This window comes from Heterocephalus glaber, unplaced genomic scaffold (assembly GCF_053883595.1).
Source record: "Heterocephalus glaber isolate CG9 unplaced genomic scaffold, H.glaber_assembly_v1.0 deba00000347, whole genome shotgun sequence".
NCBI lineage: Eukaryota > Metazoa > Chordata > Mammalia > Rodentia > Bathyergidae > Heterocephalus > Heterocephalus glaber.
In genome coordinates, this window is record NW_028258143.1 from 58,534,992 (window position 1) to 58,561,108 (window position 26,117).

Genomic DNA, 26,117 nt, shown 5'->3' on the forward strand with positions numbered 1-26,117 from the left:
GCACTGCTTAGGACCAATCTGAACAAAATAATACCAGCAAAATACTACTTTAAGAGGTATCGCACACTTCTTTTGTTTTGTAATAGATAATGTTTACCTCAAAGCCAAGTCTATCCTTTTCTTTCCAAAAACAAAAATGTGTTACTTTCTTATCCCAGAACTCATCTGGCTTTACTACACAAACAAGGGACACTTCAGCTGGAACAACATTCTGTAAAACATAAAAAATAAATACAAATTACACATGAAAAATGAATACTTTACTAAATTAAAAATTACTAGATATTAATCCTTATGCTAAGTAAGAGACTCTGGAAAAGAAAATAATAAAGTAGAAGAAATTCTCCAAACTTCAAAACATAAATAGCAATAAAGACAGACATGCAAGACAAGCTATTCAGAAAAGATCTCAAACAATGTTGAGCAGATATTATATATGAATTATTTTTGTCTTATTCAATCTATGTACTAGGAGTATATTTAGATTAAATTGCAAGACTTAATTTTATCTGACAAATTATTTAATTAAATGTTTCTGTGGTACAAAAAAACTTTCTAACACTATCATCTGAAGAACTTCTTCAGAAGATGTATGATCAATTTTCTCATAAAATGTTTATTAATCAGCCATTATACATAAGATTCTGTGCTTATGAATTAGAAGAGGATAAAGAGCTAGTCTTTGACAGAATACAATTTCACATTTACTAGATATGGCTATTCATATTACCTAAAAAATAATAGAAATTAACATTTATCAACTTAGTAAGTACAGTGCTGCCTCAGTTCACACAAGCTTAATGTATTCCACGATTCTGGAAAAGATGGCCACAGTCGTCCTCATCACCCGATGCAGAGCTCGGAAATAAAAAAAAAATTTTTTGCCAAACACTATTTGCAAACCAAGTTGTTCACAAACAAAAGCATTCATGAACCAAGGTACCATTGCCTTTCCCATGTATTTTATCAGGAAGTCCCATAGAGTCTAACTTTGAAATACATCCTAAATCTGACCTTTTCTACCACCTGCACTGCTAACATCCCCAAACTAGCCAGGTTTCTCAAATATCCTTGCCTAGCAGGTCTGCCTGCTTAACATTCTCTTATCTAGGAATAAAATTCAAGCCCTTTACCTAGGCCCCTGAGGTCCACAAGGTCAGTCCTACTGGCCTCTCAGGACCTCACCTTGCACCTCTCTCCCTTAGTTGACCTCCACTACCACCACTTGGATGCTGACCTTCCTTGTTCCTTGAATGCAAGTCTGTTCTCACCTCACGACTATGCCAAGTGCAACTTCCTCTGCATGCGAGTTTTTCTAAGGGTACTCCCTCAGCTATTTAAGATTCTATTCAAAATTCTGTTCTCATAGAGGCCTTCCCTGTCCATTCTATCTAAACAGAGTCTCCTAAGTCTCCTTTTACTGCTGTATTCTTCCTGGCACTCATTGCTAACTCATGTTACATTATTTATTAATTTGCTTAATTGCTCACTGACTCCTCAAATAACATATAAGCTTGCCACTTGCAGGTCCTTACCTATTAGGTCACCCCTATATTTCCACTGTCAGCCATACAAAGACACTCCAAAAATATTTGTTGAAAAAGTGAAATCTCATTAACAAGTGCACCTCATTCTTAAAAAAAAGCAGAGTAATTTTAAGCTTCATTGAACTAAAGTATCTCGTCTAAGCTAAAAAGTTATAGAGCTAGAATAGAATCTAGGTCTGTCTGATTCTGAAGTTCTACTACACCATTTATATGTTCTAGATCAGGGGTCAGTAGATTATTTCAAAAAGGGCTAGACAACAAATACTTTAGGCTTTGCAGACCATGCAGTCTCTGTCACCACTATCCAGTTCTTTTGAGGTAAGGTGAAAGCAGCTATGAACACTAAGTAAATGATGGGTATGACCTGAGTTCCAATAAAGGTTTATTTAAACTCAAGGGTCCACCCTTTACTTTGAATTCTAAAGGGCAGCACTAAAAATAATAATAACAGTGATAATCACTGAGAAAATATAAAGTCTTTCAATGTGAACATATCACTGGGCTCAGAAATCCAGCACTCTCCACAATAATTAGGGTGTGACTAACACAAAATAAGCAAAATAAATTCAATAATGTTGAACTTTTCATCAGAGAGTCTGGGAAATTTAGGGAAGATCTGAGGTTTATTCATATATTAACCACTGGAAGTTTATTATTTCAAAATATCTGAAAATGAAATCTGTGAGAAACAAGAGAAATTGTTTCTTAAAGTTATAGGCAAAGGCAGCACGAAGGTCTGGGCTCCCAAACATCTGGCACCAGTATCTTTGAAGATAAAAGCAACACATGACTCATAGGTAGAAACAGTATGACTAGGAATAAACAACACGCCACAGCAACTTCTGAAAATGTTAACTATTAATAAATCCAAAAGTTGTTAAAATACCTATCAGAAAAGAAATCGCAAGAAGGAATTAAATCCATTGATTGTTCTTCAAAACTGCCACAGTCCAGTTCAAACAGCAAGTCCCAAACAGCTCATCTGTGACACAGTTGAATGACAAGATGAAAGGAAGAACACAAAATCATAATTAATGGATTTCTTAGCTAAGAGTTATTTTAACAACTTTTACAGAGAAGAGTTCATCTTTAGGATTTGGGATACAGAAATGTCAGAAACATATTTGGCAAAAAAGTATTATGGGATATCAATCTGTGCTCCCTTAAAAACTGATCCTGTGGATACACCTTTCTAACCCCACAGAGTGATCCTAATGACAAAAGTTTAGGTCAAACACTCATGAAGAATGAGGCAATGGTTGAGAATCTGGAGACCACCAGAGATACATGCTGTGGATAAACACACTTGGTAAGGGGTAAAGCCAAGGACTGCTCCTTAGGTTTAAGTAACTTTTAAGTTATTTAAATTCCTTGCACTTCAGTTGACCTTTAGAAATAACGTATCCTACTCTATGAGGTAGGCTAAAATTAGAGGAAAGATAATTTATATAACAAGCTTAGTACAGTACCTGAACTATATTAAGACTGGACCTAAAACTAAAAACTATAATCACTTTGTTTCTACCCCTGAAATTCCTTTTCCCAATTATCTTAAGCAAATGGTAAAACATTAAGAATCATTCTCCTTAGTTATCACTTAAATTTTTTAATTATATTTCTTTCCACAGAACCCTAAAGCAGCTAGCAATTGTTTCTCATTACTTTTTATGTCCCCTTCTCCTCCCCTTCCTTTAGTCTTTCTTTGAACATCACTGACACTCACCTGAGTGTTCACTAGCCCATGTCCCCACCAAATTATATTCTCCCTATACTGGCCAATTATCAGCTCCCTTCACTGAGTTTGAGCTACCACTAAGCCACACTCCCTGCCCAGAATGGCTTTTCATTTCTGTTCATTTAAATACTAAATAACCTCTTTTTATATAACTCAAAATTTACCTTCTCTAGGAGCCCTTCTAAGGAAAGCCAGATGCATGATAGCAATCCACCCCCCTTTTCAATCACTCAAATGTTTTATTTTTTTCCATGTCACATCACAATATTTTCAATGCTCTGATAATAAACCAATAATATTTACTGGGCATGTACTACATGCCAAGATCACTGAAACATTCTGTGAGGAACACCAGGAAAGGGTCAGCTCTCAAGAATTTTATGATTGAAGATGTGTATTAAATGCTAATCTGTGACCTACTAAACCCCTGAGGAGATAGCACTGTGACCTACTAAACCCCTGAGTATGTTTCTTCTGGGCGACACACAAATAGAACAATCATCATGAATTGTGATGCATTTTGGAAAAAAAAGAGGGGACTAGAATGGAAAGACATACCAGAATCACTTGAGAAGCCTTCAACTAGACTTACGTAGGCCCGCTTCCTGCCTACTGTACAGAACGGAAGAAATCAGGCAGCGTGATGCAGACACAACAGCATGCAGAGCTGCCAGCGAGCTGCACACATCAAAAACCACTGGTCTCCTTGCTTAGATTACTTCAACATGGCACATTGTTTTCAGTCTTCTACAAACCTTTACAAGGGGGCTGACATTTACTTTAATATATGTATATATATTAAATATATAAAATTTAATATATTTAATTTTATTTAATTTAATATATGTATATATATATATATACACACACATACATACAGCAATGAAACTTAACTAATCCAATAGTTCTTTGTGCATTTTCACAACTCAGATACTACTAAGGAGTCCAAGTATAGTCCAATAAAATGCATTTTCACCATGAACTGTTGCTATAAAATAAAAGCCATTTCCTCCTGATAGACAAAAAAAATTACCTGTAGCATTAAGACTACTGTTTTCACCACATTCCACTGTGATTTTCTGCCATCCACAATCACAGTAAATCCTCTAGCTTTACACTTTTCACTGAAACAAAACAAAATTTTAAAATATTAAAACACTAGATTTCATAATTCTAAGTAAAGAAGGTAAAAGGCTTAATAATCTATGGAGTAGAATTCACCTCAGTTTGGCCTAATATCATTAAGTAAAACTCTTCAGAGTATTCTTTCAGCTTTCTGAAGCAATTTATTTTTCTCTTTTTCAGGAAGTATAAATTCACAAGTTAATATTTTAAACACATAAAAACTTAATGTCTTAAAAAGCAATGAAATCAAGGCAACATTCAAGTAGTCTCACCCATCTCTCAATTTCTTCATGTGTAAATGGGATCAAAGCAAGTAACTAATGATTGCCAAGGGTCTTATGTACTTCCTGTCTCTCCTTCCTACCAGAAATACAAGATTTATGAAGTGACAGTTTTGAAAAGGTAGAAAATAACAACTTTTTTGTTCTTTGTTTATATCAAGGTTTCACTATATAGCCCAAGATGGTATCCAGCTGTTGATCCTCCTGCCTTAGCCTCCTGAGTGCTGAGGTTTCAGGAATGCACCACCAACCCCAGCAGTAAGCTTCTACTAAACCACTGGGAGCTAGCTTCTTGGTGGTCTTTTGAGTAAATTTAATGATACAGTAGTACTTGCTATACAAAGTGACTGTAATCTTGAATATATCACATCTGATCCATCTCTACTCTCTCACTCTCAGTCACCTGACCAGCAAAACACGATCCTGAGTGTTAGAAAATGTGTTGTTTTTAAGACATATTTAATTATTCAATTAATTATTAAATAAATCCCAGAAGTCTACCCTAGTAAAATACAACTTATAGGGCCAGGGATTTAGCTCAGTGGTTCCGCTGCCTGCCTCGCAAGCCCAAGGACCCAAGTTCAATCCTCAATACCAAAAAAAAAAAAAAAAAAATACAACTTATATATAGAAAACTCCATCCTGAAGATGAAACTATATAGCTATTATTATTGTTATTATTCTTCACTTATTAACTTAATGCAAGGATCTTAAGTGGCCTCCCTCCAATATAGAGAAAGGAACTGCAGCCTGACTTCCCAGGGCACAGATATGATAATGGAAGCTGTCCCCACCCAAAGTTCTCCCAATCGCATACTTAAAGGAAAGGTAAACAGCAGACCTCTTCTGGGATTTAAGTCCAAAACCTAGGAGTGATGGAGACCACACTTAGAGCGAGCTACAAAATTATAAATTGGCTTTTCATACTAAAAGTCTGAGTCTGCCTATTAGCCCACAAGGGCTTTCCTGAAGAGCTGGCAGTTGGTGTGTGGGAAAGGAACAACTTCCCATGCCACTGGTCACAGCAGATGTCTCAATGATCCATGACGTTGTGACGTCTTGGATAGCAAGGCATATTACAGCTAAAGGCAACATGACTCGTATACAAAATTTTTATAAAAGCAAAATTTAAGGGAAAAACATTTCCCATTAATCAATGATCTGTTCCTGCTAGAATGTCTTATTCCTGTATTGCTAGGACCCTGCTCGCATCAGTGCTCTCCACTCCACTGTTCCCTAAATCACCCTCACCCCTTCACGAAGCTTTGTGTTTGATAAATAGCAGCAAGCTCTAGGAGACAGCATCTTAGCCTGATAAGAGCTTTGACCATCCTAAGCCTCCTTTATGTAGTAAAGATCTTGTCTTGTCTTTTATTATCCTGCCACTGTACCCTTGGTTAGGTGGTTAGGGGTCTGATCAGCCTCCAATATAGGATATTTTATTGGTCCTCCCCAATGCCTTCTAAGTATTCATATGAGTCCCAAAAGGGTTCTTGTCAAGTAATGTGTGTTCCATTCTACTGAGAAACAGTAAGACCACAAGAATGAGGATGATACACTAAAAATCTGAACAAGTTCGTCTCTAGGTAGGGACAGAGGCCCATCTTCCAAAGTAAATAGAGAAGTATTCAAGAAGTAAGGTAAACTGAAACATATGTCCACAGAAAAACTGCACGTAAATGCTCAGTAGTGTAATTTACAATAGTCAAAAAGCAGAAACAGTCAAAATGCCCATCAACTGATTAACATAGATACAAACAACGAAATATCATTCAGCCACGAGAATGAAGAACTGACACATCACAATACAGATTAACCTTAAAAACATTATGCTAAGTAAAAGAAGCCAGACACAAAAGGCCCATATTGTATGACTACACTCACAGAAAATGTCCATAACAGGTAAATCTACAGAGACACAAAACACATGCGTGGTTGACAGCTGCTGGTGGGGAAGTGGGGAGTGACTGCTAATAGGTACAGAGATTATCCTGGATAATAGAAACTATCTGGAATTAGCATGACAGGTTGTATATGTACCAAAAACTACTGAATTGTATCTTACTAAGGGGTGAATTTTATGCTACGTAAATTAAATCTCAAATTTAAAAAAATGTTCTCTCTTTGGATCTACATTACAAAATAAAGGATCAACTGCACAACTGGAGACTGGATAAAGAAAATGGGTTTTTTTACAAAATGGAGTACCACTCAGCCGTAAAGAATGAGAAACTAGAGACATTTATAGCTAAATGGATGAGCATTGAGGCCATACTCTTAAGTGAAATAAATAGGACACACCGAACAGTAAATACTGAATAGTTTCTCTGGTGTGAGAAACTGAAAGTGTAAATGAGGATCAAAATATATAACAGATAATGTGAAATAGGAAGAAAAATTCCAAAGACAAAGGGAAAGTGGGATGGGCAGGGGAAAGTTAAAAATATGAGCAAAGGAAAAAATGAAATCAAAGTCTTTGTTAACTAGGGAGGGGTGGAAAGGTTGAACAGAGGGCAGGGGAATGGGGAAAAAAATAAGAAACAAGATATATTACGTAAAGGTACAAATTCCCAATAATGAATGTCAGCATATTGTATACCTAAAAAATACCAATAAAATTCATGAAATTTTAAAAAGGTGATACAATACAATGTTCACTTCCAGATTAGTAAGTGTATGAAAATGTTCATGTGTGAAGGAAAGCAAGTCTCACATTTAATTACTAGCTGTGGGCTCAGGTAGGGAGAAAATCCCTGGAGTCTCCACCAGCAAGACCCACAGGAAGACCACTATGAGCCCCAGAAAGGTCAGCCTAGACAGGGTAGCTGACGTGAGTGGCCTCTGGACAAGTGGCAACAACTCAGGGACTCTCCTAGTGCATTATGGGAGTCTGCAGGCAGGGGAGCCTGAATGCAGAGCCGTCCAGTGGAGGGCCTTTCCACCAAGAGTGTGCCATTCCCGCAAGTGGTAGATTCTTGTCATCAGCATCTACATCTCTGAGATGAAAATTACACATCCACTCTGTTAAATAAATTTTACAAAAACTACACATTTATATTTCAAAGCACACTATAAATTAATTGTGCATTACAACTAAGAAAGTAATGAAGCTTGCAAATACCATCTGTAAGGATCTCAAAGCAATAAAACACCACATTTATCTTTGCGAGTACTTAAAAACACCCTTAATCATAATTTTCTCACATTTTACTAAGAAAATAAAAATATATACAACTCAAAGATTAAAAGACCATTTGGTTTTTCAAATACAGAAAGGAAATAGTATTTTTTAACTTTATTCCTACAAGTGGAACAATGGTTTAAACTGCTTTTAAAAACAACTTAACTCAGAAGCATGTTGTGCCTTTATGCCTTTATAAAAGGCATGCTGGAAGACCTAAAGTGCTGTTATTAACAAATCCTCACACTACTGCTAATACTGGCAAGTATTTTTAAAGCAGTACAGAAAAAAAAATCTAGAATCCTGCCTCCTGTGTCAACTCCATCAGAGCCTTTCAAAGGTAACGTGGCCAAGTCAAGACAGCTCTGTAAAAGAAGTGAGGCTCTTTAAAAAGCTCACTCGCTTTTGACACAGATTACCAAGGGATCTCCTGGGTCAGTAAGCATCCTGCTGCTCTTCATAGATTTCTTTGATTAAAACTAGGGGCCCCTTCTGTTCCATCCAGAGTTCTGCTTGGCAGCTTCTAGCGCAGTACTTTAAATTCAGAGGGTCTTCTGAAATGGGAGATGACACACATCACATCACTCCTAAGCCGGAACACAATGGCTTTCCTCCTCATTCAGAACTAAAGCCTGCACCATACTCTACCTGGTTGTCTGTATGACAACTGACCCCAGCCTCTCCTTGGGACCACCTCCCAGCCCTCTTTCAAACTGCTGGAACCACAATGGCCTCCTCACTGTTTCTACAGCATGCCAAACTTGCTCCTGCCTCAGGGCCTTCACACTTAACACCCCCTTCTCTCTAACACTTTTTCACCAGGTAGTGTAGGGCTCCCTCAACACTTCAGTTATGTTGGGTAAAATGCTACCTTATCATTTGATAAACTATCACCACCACCACCCTCCCACTCCATCACTCTCCCGACTCTTCTTGCTTTGGTTTCATAAACTCAGGAATGTGTCACACACTTGTGATGTTTTTCTCACCCTAAGGGCGTTCTGGTCACCCTGAATCTGAATTGGCCTTCTTCCCACTTGCTCAGCACCTAGAACACTAGAAGCTCTTGCAGGTAAGCTCCTTGTAGGCACTCACATATCTACTGAGTGACTGAAATCATCACCTTCACGTTTATGTGATTTTTAGCAAGTCATTAACCACTTACAATCTAATTATTTAAATATAAGATGACCAAAAATTGCATTTCTCCATTAATTTTATAAGATAATATAAAAGGAAATATAACAATGATACTTTCATCAAATTTATTTAATAATTTTTCTGTGTATGGTATATCTTAAAATATTCAATATACAACACAATGTTACAATCTGGACAGTAGTATCTAGTCTCTTTTCTGAATTCTTTTTGCATTATTGTTGTTCTTTGAACACACTTTACACTGTCAGGCTGGCCTTTTCATTTTTTCTGTGAGTGGTATAATTTCAATAAAATGTCTACCCACTAAATTAATGGTGAAGGCATCAATGATGGACGTCCTAGTTGACATTTGGCTATCCTCTTTTTTTCAATTACTCGATCTATTAGACCTACTCTAAACTGTAAATGACTTTTTGAACCCCCTTGTTTTGAATAAATAACCAATGAGTTCCATATTGTTTGGTCCAGAAGGTGCATAAATATTATATAATAATATTTTTTCCTTGCTTTTTGATTACAAGGATAGCTTGTTAGTTGTTGGTCAACTCTGTCAACACCATTCATAGAACTATTACAATCACTGATCATTACTGGAAATTTTTCAGTTTTGTTTCTTTCAAGTTCCATCCTTTCTGTTTTATGAGTAGTTGACAACTTTTAATTTCATAACAGATTTTTCCTCTCTGATATGCTAACATTTCTACCTTTTTTAGTTCTTTTGCAGATCTTTTGGCCCTTGCTTCCTATTCAGTCTCAGTGTCCTAAACGTGTTCATTCTGTATTGTAAAAGAATATTACTGAGTTCTGGAGAAATATAAAATTTATATCTAATATACTTATGATAAGAGTTTTTATAGATTGTAGCACAAAATTACAGGTAATTTTTCACAAAATAAACACAAATCAGTAAAAGAAAATAACAAGCACTTATTAATTTCACTAGAAACAAGTATCAAAGGCAAATACAGTATTCTAAATAAAAAATATGCAAAAACATTTGATATGAAACAGACATATGAGTGTATCTCACGCAAACAAAAATCAATGTTGAAATGACACCTGTTGCTCAGCATAGTTAATATGTAAACGATGCGCTGCCCAAGTGACACGGGGTAAACTGTCAAGTGGTTAAGCCTCTTCTTTCTGATGTTTCTTCTATAACAGAAGTTTTTTTCTACAATTTCAAAAAACTGATTTACATGTAGGTCTCTAATCCTGCTGAGGCGTTTTTCAATAGTAATTCTGACTATGAGTAACTTTTTCATATCACTGGAACATCAGATCCAGAACTACACTGTACTCTACTCCTATGAAGTACAAAAAGTTCTTGGATTGATATCAGGACTGACAGACTTTAGTCTCAGCTTTAATACTAACAGTGTGGTCCCAGACCAGTGACGGTGAATGTTTTAGAGCTTTGAATGATACAAACAGCCTGCTGTGGCATGAGTGCCATAGGCTCACCACCACTGTGCTAGACAGATAACCCTAACCGCTGAGTTAAGAGTTATTTCCCCAAATATAAAATCAGAAAGTTGGTTCAGATAGTTTCCAAGTTCCCTGCAACATTTAACATTCCATGAATCCATCTGTGAATACTATTTTCATTGTTAGCTATTAAATGTGCCTAGTTTCTGTTAACTAAAAAGTAATCAGTTAACTAACAGTAAGCAATACAAATTAGCAATCAGCAGTTCAAAGGATTAGTGAGGTTATTCAAAATTAATACTGACTCTAGGATCCAGTGATTTTCCTGTAAAGGAGGAAGAGGAGGAGGAGGGGAAGGGACCAAAAGAGAGAGGAAAGGAGGAAGAAGAAGAGGAGAAAAGAAAAATTTCACTTTAAGAGATTTATATCCCCAATACTGAAAATAATCACCAATAATCAAATCATAGCTCAATAATGGAAGTAAATGTGATTAAAAGCAGTTTTTCTCAAATACAGTTTTAACCTGATGCTCTGCAAAATGATTTAAAATAAACTATTATAACAATAAAATGCAAATACAGGAAGAGAAAAAAAGAATTGTCAACTCTAGCTAAAATGCTTTCAATTCATTCTAGAGCTTTAGAGCATTCTGTAAGAGACCGGCTCTTTTTCGTACTGCTACCTTTTAACACATACACACATAAACCTGCCCTCATTCTCATGCTTTATTGCAGTGTTTTGCAAATCTGGCTGCATGTTAAAATCATATGGGAAGCTTAAAGGATTAAAGAAAATGGTGCTGAACAGATTTGGATCTGAATCTCCAGAAGTAGATCCCCTGGGCATTAGAATTTGAAAAATAAAACAACAAAAACTCCAGACGATTCTTGTATGTAGTTATAATTTGGCCCTGCAAATAACAATTACGAGAGAGGAAATTGGGCAGGGTTTTGTTTGTTGTTGTTGTTAAAAGTGATGAGTAGAGCTGAGTAAACAGAAAGGTTTTTTCGTTTTTTTGCTTCACTCAGGAACTATGAAAATCAGACATTCAAGAACCTATGAATTAAAATATAAATAAACCTTTTTGTATTTTTAAAATAAAAATATTTGAAACTTAAGCTTTTATTCAATTAGAACCTACTGATGCATTTATATCAATACAGTGAAACAGTGATCTAAAAAAATTCACTTCTCTAATTCTTCTTAAATTCCATAGGACATAGGCACATTACTGAAAAGTCGGCAGTACATTCATTTTACTAATCAATCTGTATATCATGAGCATATAATAAAGCATTTTATCTAGTATGTTGTATTAATTACTGATTCTAGCATTTTAAATTATAATTTCACAGCTAATAAAAGCAGACAAAATAGCTAAGTATACTTTAACAACATCAAGAATAACTAAGCCACTAAAAACATTGGTATTTAAGAAAAGACACCTTTAGAGTCACCTGGGAATGCTGAGTAGGTAGTCCAAAGTGACACTCAATTCATCCATATTTGTTTGTTCGAGGCATAATGGAATTGTCAGAATGAGGCCACTTCGTCTGTCTTTTCCTCCTATAAAATAAGTTTAACATAGCTATTAAGACACTATGTGAATAATATACACTTGAACACAAAGTTATTAAAACAATGATAAGTTTAAGACATAATTTTGAAAAATATCTAATGGTTACTTGTTATTTATAAATGTTTACAATAATACAGCAAAATTATAAACATTTAGAAAAAATTTACCCATGAATCACTCAATACAGCAGTTATCATTCTAATTTTCTCCCATTTAGTCTGCTTCCCAGTGTAATCAATTCATCGAACACCTGTTACGTGTTTACCACAATAAGCATTTTCAAGTAAAATAAATTCCCACCTAGCAAGAAAAGCTTTAAGTCAAAAGAAACAACAGTATAAACATGATAATGTATCTGCTAAGTTGTGTATAAAATACATTAAAATATTATAAAAGGTGATTTAGAAAATGGAAAAAAATGATAAAAGCTGGGAAAATTATGAAGTTTCCCAGAGAAGACTTAAAACAGGTAGAATTTGTAAAACAAGTCAAAGAACATTCTGTGATGAAGAATTATCTGAGTTCATTCACAAAAGTCATAAAGGCATTCACTTTTCATAAGGCAATAAAGAGAAAGCCCTGCCCAGCTTAGAATCTGAAAGCCTGAACTGGAATGTATTTCCATTTTATGTGTGTTCAAGGCCCCTCAGTTTGTCCTAAATGTTAAAAAGTACCTTTTAAACACTATTCACTCATTGCTTTTTTTCAGAAGTTCCCACATGCTTGACTTTCACACTGAAGCCTATCTTCTCACCCAACTGACATTTACAGCAGTTTTAGAAGCTTAAAAACAGCAAATTCTGAAGGAAACAATTCCATATCACCTCTAGAAATCTACACTAAAAACTGAAAGGTGTTAAATGAAAAAGACTCACTGAAGTGAATGCAACTCATGACATGCCAACCATAAATGATCTGTAACTTTATCAGGTCAGCCATACAAATTACTGACATTCAACTACATTGTTTAACATCAATAAATGGTAATCCCAAGAGCTCTAAACTTAATATTAATGCCAACCAATAAGAGAAGCTTTTAAAAATACATTAAATAAAGAAGAAACACTGCTAGAATTCTATTTCTTGCTTTGTCCTTTATAATCTATGCTAGGTAAACATTCCAATTTACAGAAACATGTTAAGATATTTTAAAGAAGGGACATTTTTCAAAACAATTATAACTAGACCTAAAGAGAATAAAAAAGAAAAACTAAGATAATATGGTCCAGAAGAACCCTAAATTGGGAGGGCCACAGTGCCTATTTCAAGGTATGTGCAGATTTACTCAATAATCTGAATTCCAGAAAACGGAATTCATGTACCACACCATTACTTTCACCTTAGCAAGGATCTCACAGCCAATACAGACCTCTTGTAAATTCAAGCCTGTGCCAAAACCAATTTCAAACAGTGAAAACAGTGCAACTGATACTTCCTAACTCCACTAGTGCACTGCAACTTTCTCATAGGAAGATCAACACACAAGGTAAGGCACAGGACAGCACAAAAACGAATTATTGCGGATTCCAGAAACAATAATTTAGGTGTCAATTAGTCAACTACTAGTAATTAGTTTTTATATGAGAAGAGAAATCATGACTTCTACCTGCTAGATGTTATTTTAATCCAGTTACCAGATCAGAACAAAAAATGGCCTGCCAGGTACCAGCACTGTTAGCTCACACAGATATTCATTCCGATTAAAAGAACTTTAAAAACTTTCATACAAAAATAAAGTGTTTTCTGTCAAACTTATCACAGAAATTTAAACAAGCTTATACATCAAACACTTCCAGTTTGAAGAAAACATACCTGAAAGGAAGGCTAGTTTTTTCTTCAAAATGGGTAATATTACTGAGGCATCCATTTCACCCAGTCGATGTCCTCACTTCTGAAAACAGAAAAAGTCAAATGTCAACTACAAGGTAACAATTATTCTGTGCAATGTGTATTTATGATGGTTTATCCAGGGTTTCTCAACCTGAGAGCTACTGACATTTTGAACCAGGTAATTTTTTGACGGAGAGTTGTCCTGTGTGCTATAGATCATGTAAGCAGCATCCCTGGCCTCTACCCAGCAAGTGGCAAGAGCACTTTCCCCTCTGCCTTTGACAGCCAAAATGTCTCCAGTCACTGCCAAATGTCTGGAAGGCAAAATCAAAGCTGGCTGAAAATCACTGGCTGGACTGTTTTTCAGAGTAATGCTCCTGGACAAGAATATTGCTTAGTACACAGCTGTAACTCAATAAATTATTTGTTTAATGAATCAATTAATCAAGCACACAGCCAATTTTCTACTGCTTTCCTTATTAACTACACAGCTCAACGTCAGGTATGATTCCTTCTGTTTTGGTACTGAATAGAATTCTCTGATTTCTCATAGCTTTGCTCCCCCATAACACATGGTGACATTTTATCCTCAAATAACGATACTTACTAATATGCTGTTTCAGTTTTACACCCCTCATTAACTGTCCCCCTCTCTTCACATTTTAGTTTTACATTCTTCAGGGAAAAATCTGTTTAACTCAGTTCACTGTTATGAGCCAAGCCACAATTTATTAATCTCGGTTATTCCAGGGTCCTCTCAGTTGTGGACAGGGCCTAAATACAAAAGGGGAGTGAGCTAACACAGCAGGAGTTAGCGAGTTCCCTCAAATGGGAGTCTGGCATGGCTGGCATTCAGAGACTTGGCCAGCCCAGTATACTGCTAAAACAAGATTTGAGGAGAATAGGACCTTTAAAACAAAACAAGCTGGGTGAGGTGGTACACACGTGTAATTCCACCTACTCAGGAGGCTGAGGCAGGAGGACTGCAAGTTTGACACCAGCCTGAGCAATTTAATAAGATCCTGTCTCAAAATAAAATGAAAAGGGGAAGGGATGTAGCTCAGCGCTCCCTCAACTCGATCCCCAGTACCAAAAACAGAAAAAGAAAACCAAAGGCTCAATTATATTGTCCTCTTCCACTTAGTTTTGTGTCTGAGAGTATTTCCTCTCACATTTTACCCCTTCCTCCTTGCTGCATCTCATGCCCACCAACCATATAACAGAGGCCAGGTCCTGGAAGTACACCATGAAATTTTACTCTATTTAGTGAAAGTACACTCTTTAAATTTTCCAGCAGAGCAGAAAATAAAGTTTTTTGCACGAACATGTATTACTTCTCCAGCAAACGCCTGCTAGGAACTTACCCACTTCAGGCAGCATGCTATCAGCTGGAGCCAACACATCACAACCCTGCCCTGCCAAAAATGGGGTCTCCTAAAAAACTGCAGATTAAAGAAAAGGACACCGTCTTAATATTGTCAGATAATGGCTAAGCAAGACTAATTAAACCAGTCTATTATTTTACAGCTTTTGTACAGTACATACAATAAAAAACCTACTATTTATACCTGTCTATAAAAAAACCCCTGTAAACTAAGTAATATGTTCTTTTTTTTTTTTTTGGTACTGGAGATCGAACTCAGGACCTTGTACTTGCGAGGCAGGCACTGGAATCACTGAGCTAAATCCCCGGCCCTAAGTGATATATTCTTTTCAAGTTTTATTCCTTAAATATTTGTTTGTAACTTAATTCGGTTTTGTTCTATACTAGCTCAGGCTACAAACTTGTAGTAAAGAGGAAAAAGTTCACATTTTGGTTTTTTTGGGTTTTTTTGGTTTTGTTTTGTTTTTTTTGGTACCTGGGATCGAACTTGGGTCCTTGCACTTGTGCAGCGGGCAGCGACATTTTGTATATTTTATCTAAAACCAATAGCATTTCATGTTGCCAGATTAGTATTTTGACTTGATGGCTCATTATCCAGCTATACAAAAACCCAAAAAGCCTAGATTCATGTCTTGGATCCATTCTCCTGTGACCAGCTTACTGGGGACTTGATTTGGTAATGATGATCATAATGAGTATGATAACTAACATTTACTGTTTACTACAAACCATTTACTGTTCTAAATTATGTCTTTGTATTAACTTATTTAATCTCCACAATATCCCTAAGTACTATTATTACTGCTGCTTCACAGCAGAGTGAACTGGAGCTCAGAGAAGTTATATGCTGCCCTATTTATACAACTAGTAAGTGCTGAAGTTACACACATGCAGGCAATCTGGTTCCAGCAAGCGAGCTTTCATATCACACTATCTGCTTATTCATTAAACAGCTATGAAATATCTGGCAATTTAAAAAGATTAAGCTCTAGACTACATGCAAAACGAAAATAGCTAGACTACTATCTAGTATAATAAAAAAATGCATAATTGGTCTCAGTCCCTGGTTCCTGGTACAGAAGTCCTAAAGCCCTTGGAATTTCCTGAGGGGCAGGAATCTCCCTTGTTGTTCCTAACAAGCCCTTTCCTATCTTACCTGAGATTATGTTAATACAGTGACTTAGGGTGGGGCCTCTACAAAGCTCAGGAGGAGGCTGCTGGCTGCCAGAAAGACAAATTGTGATTAGAAGTTTAGAACTTTCAACCTCATTCTCCAAACTCTGGGGTTGGAGAGCCAAATCACCAAGAACCAATGATGTGATTAATCACATCTGTGTGATAAGGCCTCTATAAAAAGCCTCAAACGAGGAGTTCAAAGAATTTCCAGGTTGGGGACCAGTGCAGGTGCCTGGAGAGCACATGCAGACTCTGCCTCCCCGTACCCTGCCCATGCATCCCTTCTATTAGGCTGTTCCTGCACTATGTCCTCCACGGAAAGTCAATGGTCTTCTGAGCCCGTGAGTCCCTCCGGTGAATTACCAAACCTGAGGGGGTGAGGGTCGTGGGAATGTCTGATTTGTAGCTGAGTTAGGCAGAAGTATGGTAACTGTGGGACCCATACATACTCGTGAGTGGCATCTAGGTGAGTCTTCCAAGATTACGCCCTTAAACTTTTTTTTTTTGGTACCAACGATCGAACTCAGGACCTTGCACTTGCCAGGCAGGCGGTGGAACCACTGAGCTAAATCCCCGGCCCTCCTTTAAACTTTTGACACTAGTGCTGGTGCTTCATGCCAGAACTGAAGTGCACTGTAAGACACCCAGTTGGTATCCAGAGATATGGAGAATGTATTGGTGTGAGGAAAAGCCCCAGATATTTACTGTTAGAAGTATGTCAGTAAGAAGCTGATAATCTACATACAGCTATGCCATGTTCTTGAGGCACCAGCACTTCAGCTCACCAATCCTTTTATAGCATCAGTGCCAATGTCAACACAGTAAGAAGGGCAAATAATACCTAAGCATTATTATAAAAAATAGTTCTGACCTCACAGAAACCCTGAAAGTTAGAAACAAGAGAAGTGCTGATCTAGGCAGTCAATAGGATGCTCTGACAAAAAAAAAAAAATTCAACTTCAAGGACTTAATTTATAGAAACAAAACTAACTTCCTAGCCAGACTTTTCATATCTAATTATGAGCACAAAATCTGAACTGCTTTTAATTCCTCCCTATATTTTGGCCTATGTCTCCAGCCTTTTCAGCAAGTCTGCAAGTTCTGGAAACCCTTTTTCTACTTCAGTTAGCTAGAGCAGGTTTCTCTTAGTCAATGGAGAAATTTAACTGCACTGGAAATCAAAACTATAATTTAGAGTTTAGTTCACGAAATCTCTGATCATTTCATGTTTTTTTTAAAGTCTGTTGCCATTTATTTTAAATTAAAATGTCCATCGATACCACATGATTTTAATCCTTACTATGTAAAACCCAATTAATAGCACCCAGAATATGAGAACATCTGGAATCCCTAGGATCCCACAAGACATACGAAACAAAAACTGCAGCTGACTCCTGGAGTAAAACCTACATTACTAGAGCTTTGCAAGTCAGGTAACTGGTTTTATGCCAGTAGATGCCAAGGTTTAATTTTTCACCTTTGAGTTGTCTCTATACTCAAAGGGGAACAGGGAATAGACTTCAGTGTCTTGGTCCAGATTCATTTTGGCAAATTAAAATCCTAACCAAAACAAAACAAAAAAATCCTAACAACCTCCATTTTAGCATGTGTCCTTAGATGGATGCTTTACTCAGCTCTCCTTCGCTTTACACAAACAGCTTGGCATGGCAAAATATTATGTTGCTGTTGTTTTAATCCAGCAGCTTGCTTGTTTTAGAACATATTTAAAGTGATAAAGTAGTTTAATCAAAAATATAGGTTTGAGTACAGTATATGAGCCAAGATATTTGATAGATAAAATATGAGCCAGTCAAGAGACCAATAGTTACTTTTTGTAACTTCCCCCTCTTCTAGAGTCTCCTTTGTATCAATCTTTTTTAGTTGTCACTAAAGAGATAAGTAATGAACAATAATGCTTACTGTACCATTAGTTCAAATTAAAATTACTTTCTCACAAGTTATTTTAGACTTTGAAGTGTTTAGCACAGACATTTAAAAAATTAAAAAAAAAAAAAAGAACTAGATGTGATGGTGCACACCTGTAATCCCATCTACTCAGGGGCCTGAGCCATAAGAAGCTCAAGTTTGACGACAGCTGGGCAACTTAGCAAGACCCTGTCTCAAAATAAAAAGGGCTAGAGATGTGGCTCAGTGGTTGGACACTTGCTTAGCATGCCTGAGGACCCTGGGTTAAATCTACAGTGGTGAAAACAAACAAAAACTTAAAAAATACAACTAATCACTATCATCACCACAACGCAACATCAAATAACATAGGTGGCAGTTTATTTCTTCCCCAATGGGATAAATATAAATTATTATTTTTTCACAAGGCTTATTCAACCTAAATATATCTGAGTGGATTATACTCTCAAACAAGGAACAAAGCCAATAAGTGATATTTTAACTGATATGAAATAATAAACAGTGGCAAAGAACAATTTTTTAAAATAATTTGTTCTGGGGCTGGGGATTCCTCAGTGGTTCCATCGCCTGCCTTGCAAGTGCAAGGACCCGAGTTCAATTCCCAGTACCAAAAAAAATAAAATAAAATAAAATAATTTGCTCCCGGACTGATGGTGCACACCTATTAATCCCAGAACTCAGGAGGCTGAAGCAAGAGGGTCACTATTAGTTCAAGGTCAGCCCCGGATACACAGTGAGTTCAAGACCAGCCTGAACTATATAGTGAAACCCTGTCTTAAAAAAAATTTTTTTGAATCACCAAGTAAAGAGGGCTAAGAAATGTAAGAATTAAGGAATTAACAGCATGCTTAACAGAGAAAACACAAAAAAGTACATACTACTATAATTTTCTTATTTCATATACAGTCATTTAAAAGAGTACCTATTTTAAATCACAGTTTACTAAATACAAGAGACTGAAAGCCATTATAGCAGATGTGTCTTGGAGACTGGTGAATATAAAGGACAATACAACTATGACTGCATGTTACCATCAACGAAAAGCAATAAGCATCTTATTTTGGTTCTTAGCAGTTTGCTTAATTAATTAGTATCATTTCTAGGTGCAAAATAAGTTCTACCTAAAACAGATACCTTCTAAAGTTGGAGATGATGAATCCTGAGAACTAGAAATGAAGGGAGACTAGATTTCCACTAATGTTTGTAACCCTCTTTTAGTCTCTTTCCCACAATCTTAATTACTAAAAGGGAAATAAGGTAGTATCTTGTCCCCAAAAGCCAAGTTTTTTACCTTTATATTTTTCACTCATTCAACAAATCTGCATTGAGCACCTATAAGAGCTGAGGTTATAGCTCAGTGGTAGAGTGCTTGCCTAGCATGCACGAGGCCCTGTGTTCAATGCCCAGCACAACAAAAGGAAAAAGAAACAAAAAAGGACCTATTAGATCAAGGCATGGCTGGTGCTGGACATACGTGGCATTCAAAAATACCTAATGGATTAATGGACAGATAAATAAACATAAAGCAGGAAAGCAAAAACACATAACCTAGGAATTCTAACATCACAACCATCTGAATGCACGGTTTTCCTGAAAGCTGTCTTTCAACTGAGAGAGAGCTTCCCAAAGATCCAGCAGCCACGGAATGTGCTGGACGCTGAAGAAAGGCCCATTCTGGAGAAGACGTGGTGGACATCAATGAGTGCTGTGGATGGGGAGCCATTAGGGGGCAGTAGAGGATGTGCCAAGCAGCAGGAACAGACAATTACAGGCCTTTTAATCAAGACTGAGCAAATTAATTTCAAAAGAGATTATAATTGATGATATGACTTGGTGCACTGGAACTCCTCTCTGAATAAGTATAAATCAACCAGCTTACTCGGAAAATTCAGTTAAGATTCTTCCAAGAGCATTTTTTAACCATCATGAGGATTGCCTAAGGCTAACTGAATCACCTCTAATAAGCCTACATCATGTAGACACAATGGCAATGAACAAAATCAGAACACAGACTCCTCAGCCTTTTATTTCCAGAAGAAATTATGAAAGTATAGCTATGCTTAAATTAAGATTAGATATACCTTCAACTGTTGCGACAAGGCAAAAGCAACCTCAGAGATTAAAATATACACCTACACACACCTAATATTGTTCACTACTTACATACTGGGTTCACCACTCTATATATTCTTATACAAAGTTATGCAGAAAGCAGCATTACTCAACTTTAGGATAACACAGCAGTAAAGCCAACAACAGAGGAAAATTTATGTAATTTTTGTTACTGAAGATGCCAGTGCATCACTGTTAATCTAACTTTACAACCATACTAAACAGTTTATAATTGAATAATAAGAATCCTTTGGATGGATCTAAAATGAAAGTCACAAAGCAACAGCTAACTTTCACAACAGAGATCTACTTCAAAGCATAACAACTCCTCTAGATTTCAAGGCTGAAGTATGGTAAAATGGGTGAGTCTCCCTGCCTCAGCAGAGAAAAGTGTAGGTCCAGCCACAGTACGTAACAATTCCATTACAGTACTCCATCTAATTTCTACATTCCAACCTCTCTACATCTGTCTCTTTTCCTTCTTGTCAAATCAGAATTTCTCTAGGTCATCACCAAACTTCTCCTCTCCAGATCTTCCTTCTAGAAAGAAGTGCTTACCCTCAGCAAAGACATACATGCCTTCCACTGAGCTAAACTCAGACTAAATCCAATACTCCAGGCATTTAAAATTCTAATGCATTTGAACAGAGGTTCAGATGTAACACAAGGCCCCTAATTCCAATAAATAGCATACAAATTTTTAGTATCTAATTGTTTATATGGTGGATGGCAGATGACACAAATTAAGAGTACTTTTGTTCAAATAAAATAATGCAACTATAATGTGAATTGAGATTTTGGCACTATGAGCTTTTGTTTCTATAGTGTAAACATTTGGTATGTACCGAACACCGTACTGGGAAAAAGTTTTAAGTTAACTAAAAAACTAAAAAGTTACCAAAAATGGAAACTATTATAGTGTTACTAAAGCAAAAAGAAGCCAGTAGAATATGTGAGTTACTTTCTATCAAACTATAAGCCCCATTTTTAAAAACAATGATACAAGGAGGATCGCTGCAAGTTTGAGGTCAGCCTGGGCTACATGGTGAGTTCAGGACCAGCCTGAACTACAAAGGGAGACCCTGACTCAAAAAAATAAAAAATAAAAACAATGATCGATGTATTTCTGTGATAAAACTAACAAAACAACACTGAACATACTACAAATACTATAACTTGTTCAATAACTGGAATGTCATTTCAGCCTCACATGGAACAAAGTAACATAACACATATATGAAAAATAAAGTACTTATAGAATGATCACACCTTTTATTCCTCATATTTCCTAAGTAAAGACCTTCCCCACCGAAGTTGTTTCTAACATGGATTCTCTTCCCAAGAGTTGTTCTCCCTGAAAGGCAATGTAGTGCAATATAAAAATCATGGCCTTGGACACAGGGTGCAACTCCCAGCCAGCCACTGCCTGGCTAGGTGTTTCTGGCAATTTCTTTAACACTTTTATGGACATATCACTGAACCTACTTCACAGGACTGAGGATTAAGTGAGTTAGTTTGTATGCACAATGTCTAATATACTCCAGGATAGGAAACACATAATAAATGGTATCTATTTGTAGTAGCTAAATTTTCCTTCCCCCATTAATTATTGGCTTACTAATTTACTAATTTACTACCTACCACCTAGTCTCCAAGGAGTCCACAGTAAATGAATTCCCTCTAAGGCCTTTGAGATCTATAGATTTAAACAGTCCCAACATCATCACAAATAACATATTCTGATACTTTTTTGTTTTCCAAGAATATCATTTCATCCTCACATATGATTCGATACTTACACTCTTATTAATATCTCATTTTATCTGATGAGAAAACTGGGCAGAGAGAAGTGATTTGCCCAAGGTCATACAGACACTCAAAGGTTTATAAATCAGAATTAGAACCACAGAGGAAAATCATCTACTGTAAGCTTTTCATCATATCACCAAACTGCATAATTAAAATGGTTGAATTTTATTATGGTATATAAATTTTACCTCAATAAAGCTGTCGAAAAATTTTTAAAATAACAACATAATTGCCCATTTTGTAAATCAGGAAAATCTGGATGTAAATGATGTGCATTTTAAGTACTCAAAAAATAAAAACTAAAAATATGTAAGCAATATGCTCCAGAAAGTCTGTTATATGAATCACATATGCTTAGCAATTTATCCTGATTTCCCCTATAATTAGAACATACTGCTGTGAAACCATTTCAGCCCCAAAGATGAATTTCTTTCAACACTGTACATTCTGGATGATATGAAGGTTATGGGTTTTTTCTTTTTTTAAAAAAAGTCCTTTATCTCTTAGTGTCATGTACTTTAATGAAGTAAATCTGAGTATCCTAGTTTGTTCACGCTACTACAACAAATATCTAAGCCTGGGTGATCTGTGAACAATAGAAATTCACTCTTCACAGCTCTGGAGGCTGTGAAGTCTGGATCAAGGCGCCTACTGGGTCAGGGCCTGGGGAAGGTGCCCGTTGCAGATGACACTGTCCAGGCTCCTCACGGGGAAGAGGGCCCAGGAGGACAGGGGGAGAAGGCCTTGTTTTCTCTTCACAGGGCAGAAGAGAAAAGGAAGAGTGCTCCCTCTAACCTCACCCCCTTAAGGGCTCTCGGACTCCATCACTTCTTAGAGCCACACCTATGAATATCACCACAAGGGGAATTAAGTTTCCACACAGGTATTTTGGGAAAGGAAGACACACCTGGAATAGGACTGGTCATTTGTCAATAAATATTCAAAATGGGTGGTAAGTTCCTTTTACCATTCCCTACGTTTCTGTATGTTTGAAAATGTCCATTATAAAATCTAAAAAAATTAAATCTTTAAACATACCAATAGCATGTGAAAGACTATTACCTTTTTAAAAAAAGTTTTGCCAAGTGTGGTGGTGCACACCTATAATTTCAGCACTCTGGAGGCTGAGGCAGGAGGGTCCCTGCAAGTTCCAGGCCAACCCGGGGTACACTGTGACTCCAAGGCCAGCCTGGGTTATAAGTGAGACCTTGTCTAAAAAATAAAAGTTTTGCTTCAGCAAAGTTTTACTTTAAAATCAAGAGCAAATAGTAAATACAATACATATATTTTTTAAATACTCTCATATCACCATATTCTAAAGCTCCTTGTGGAGAAAGATTTGAGTAACTGGAACCCATTTAGGACTGTTCAAGAGGTAGAAGATCAAGTCTGATACGAGCAACAGCCAAAGGATAAAAAGCAGCTTGGAGGAGTGGGCAGATAAGCCAGCTGATTCCCGGCTTCTGTCACTTATTGGCACTGGAGACTTTCGTCCCGGCCTTTTAAGATTTCCTCACTTTGTGACTGCGGTCATTTTATCAGCAGCCTCCCCATTACCATCACCATGTTATACTTCTCGTTAAAGAGATTAAGTTACTAAGAAAAGCAAAAATGTATGTGTTCACTGTGCCCAGTGAACAGCAGCAAGTGGTCACAAGAGGGAATAGAACTCTTGGGTGAAAAAGCAGTAAATATTATTACCGTTTGATCCCGGAAGGAAATACAGTCCAAACATTTGGTGCATGACACATATTAACACTTAAGGGTGTGTTCCAAATGTAGTAACAATCTAACTCACCAATCAGTCATGGAGCCCAAAGAGTTATTTCTGAAATCCCAAGTAGGTGCTCCCTGGTCACGAGAACCTGTTCCCTTGCCCAGGACAATGCCTGGCACATGGCCAAGGTACAACAGATATCTGCTGAATAAACTCCCTCCTCAGAATCCTGCCAGCTTTCTCACTTAGGTGCCACTTAGCAGAATAATTAGGAAGCAAGAAAAAAGTGAAGGAAAAACAAGTTTAGGTAATTTTAAATTTGTCAGAGCACCATGAATAGAGCATGTATTTAGTTTGAACAGAATATTAAATTACATAGTTCAGGGACATTTACTGAAACATCTTGGGTCAGGTCCCATTAGGATCATGCACAAAGACAGGCACTTTATAAAGCCTTCTTTATGCTGAGCCAACTCTAACTTGAGGCTTTTGGAAATGATTTATTTGACTTCACTACCTTTAAAGCCTAAGTTTTCATTATCTGTATTTCAACACTTGCAAAAGTCACTATATAACATGCTCCTTTTTCCATTTTCTGAAATTACATCTTAACTTTTGTTATAATAATCGCCATCATCCCCCTTCACTTTACTTCTGCATTTAAGTACCCTATAAATACTTCTGAACTCCTAGTTTTTCTTGCAATATTTAGATGGCTCTTGTGCTCACTTCGGCAGCACATATATTAGATGGCTCTTGACTGTGCCACCTCCTTGGCAGATTTTCTGATCTGTAGACTTCACAAAAGAATGACAGAGGAAATTCTGGGATTCCTCTGGATAGTCAAAAAATGAAAGTTTTCACTAGCAAGTACTTCTAATAGTTGAGGCAATTATTTTTGCTGTCAACTACTACTATGCTCTAGAGATGAGACTGTGGTAACTGCTATTTTAAAAGATATTTTTATAGAAACATGCTGCAATAAGAAAGTAAGAAACTATAGCAATTGTTTACAAAAGGTGATTTAAGGTTAAAAGGGCTTTCTGAAAGTAATCACTACTTGCAATAAAAAGGATACTAGTTAGACAGGAGGCACCAGAGCAGCATTTCCCATTTTAATGTGACTTCCGCACTGATGGTGGTGCCTTTAACTTTACTTTGTTCCCGGAAAATGAGCAGAAGCAGCAGGGCACCAGGATTACGACCAGAGCCAGCTCCCTGAGTCGAATCCTGACTATGATCCTCATTGGCTGTATGACCCACAGTCACTTTACCTCTCATCCCGACTTCCACTCCTTAACAGGGCCTGGCTGCCACTCAGAGTAGGGTGATATGCCAGAACTTTTCTTTTAAATCCTTTTTGCTTAAGCTCATTCACATTGGCTTCAATGATTAGAACATTAAAGGGGTCAGAACTAAGACAAGTGCCCTTCCTTAGCCACCTCCCCTTCTCAGGAATCTACCTTGGTATCTATCAACTGCTGAGGAAGCAATCTATTCAGTTCCCACACCTTCACGTGAAAAAAGATGCCACCTCATGTGTTGCCAGGCAGCTTCTATGATATAAGAGACCTCAAGTATGCCATGACAGTGCACACTTGGGGTGAGAGGATGGACAGAAAGGGGAAAGTGTCTCCACACCACTCCCGGGCCAAATGTTATACTTCCTGACTCAACACATTTTATACACTGGGGCCTCCATAGCCTTCTAAAGAAAGATACCCCTCCCCTGTGTGTAACAGGAGTTGGAAGGAGTTCCATTTGGGTGTTTGTGAAGACAGTGGCACACAAGAAAGACATTACAATTTTGCCTTAAGATACAGGCCTGTGGTCGGAACATGGCCTGCCATCCCTAATGGAGAAGAGCCTGAAGTCCCCAGAGTTTATTTTCTATCAGAAGAGCACATAGGCTTCATCCTGAATGCTAACCCAGCCAGTTGGTAGTTTGCACTTTATAAATGTTATGGAGTAACAGGCCCACTTTATTCTTGGCAGAGGAAAAAGTACCATTTGAAATAGTTTCATAAATCATGGATTAAGCAAGTTGTTAGTAACTTATAAACCCAAATCCCCTGATTTGTTTAGTTTTTGAAAGTAGAATAAAACCACACAAATCCCATACCTTC

The 26,117-nt window shown here is 37.0% G+C and overlaps 1 protein-coding gene across 2 annotated transcripts in view; it reads right to left on the bottom strand.

Annotated features, from left to right (window-relative positions):
* Nucleotides 1-26,117, bottom strand: part of Sestd1 (SEC14 and spectrin domain containing 1) — a 111,742-nt gene that overhangs the window by 52,465 nt on the left and 33,160 nt on the right. For both annotated transcript variants that reach the window (XM_087196643.1, XM_087196639.1), the window contains exons 2-5: nucleotides 13,850-13,928; nucleotides 11,916-12,024; nucleotides 4,316-4,406; nucleotides 98-211 (exon numbers count right to left, since the gene is read on the bottom strand). In XM_087196643.1, coding sequence (XP_087052769.1) covers nucleotides 98-211; nucleotides 4,316-4,406; nucleotides 11,916-12,024; nucleotides 13,850-13,904 — 369 coding nt within the window. In that variant the 5' untranslated portion in view covers nucleotides 13,905-13,928. The remainder of the gene's footprint in view (nucleotides 1-97; nucleotides 212-4,315; nucleotides 4,407-11,915; nucleotides 12,025-13,849; nucleotides 13,929-26,117) is intronic.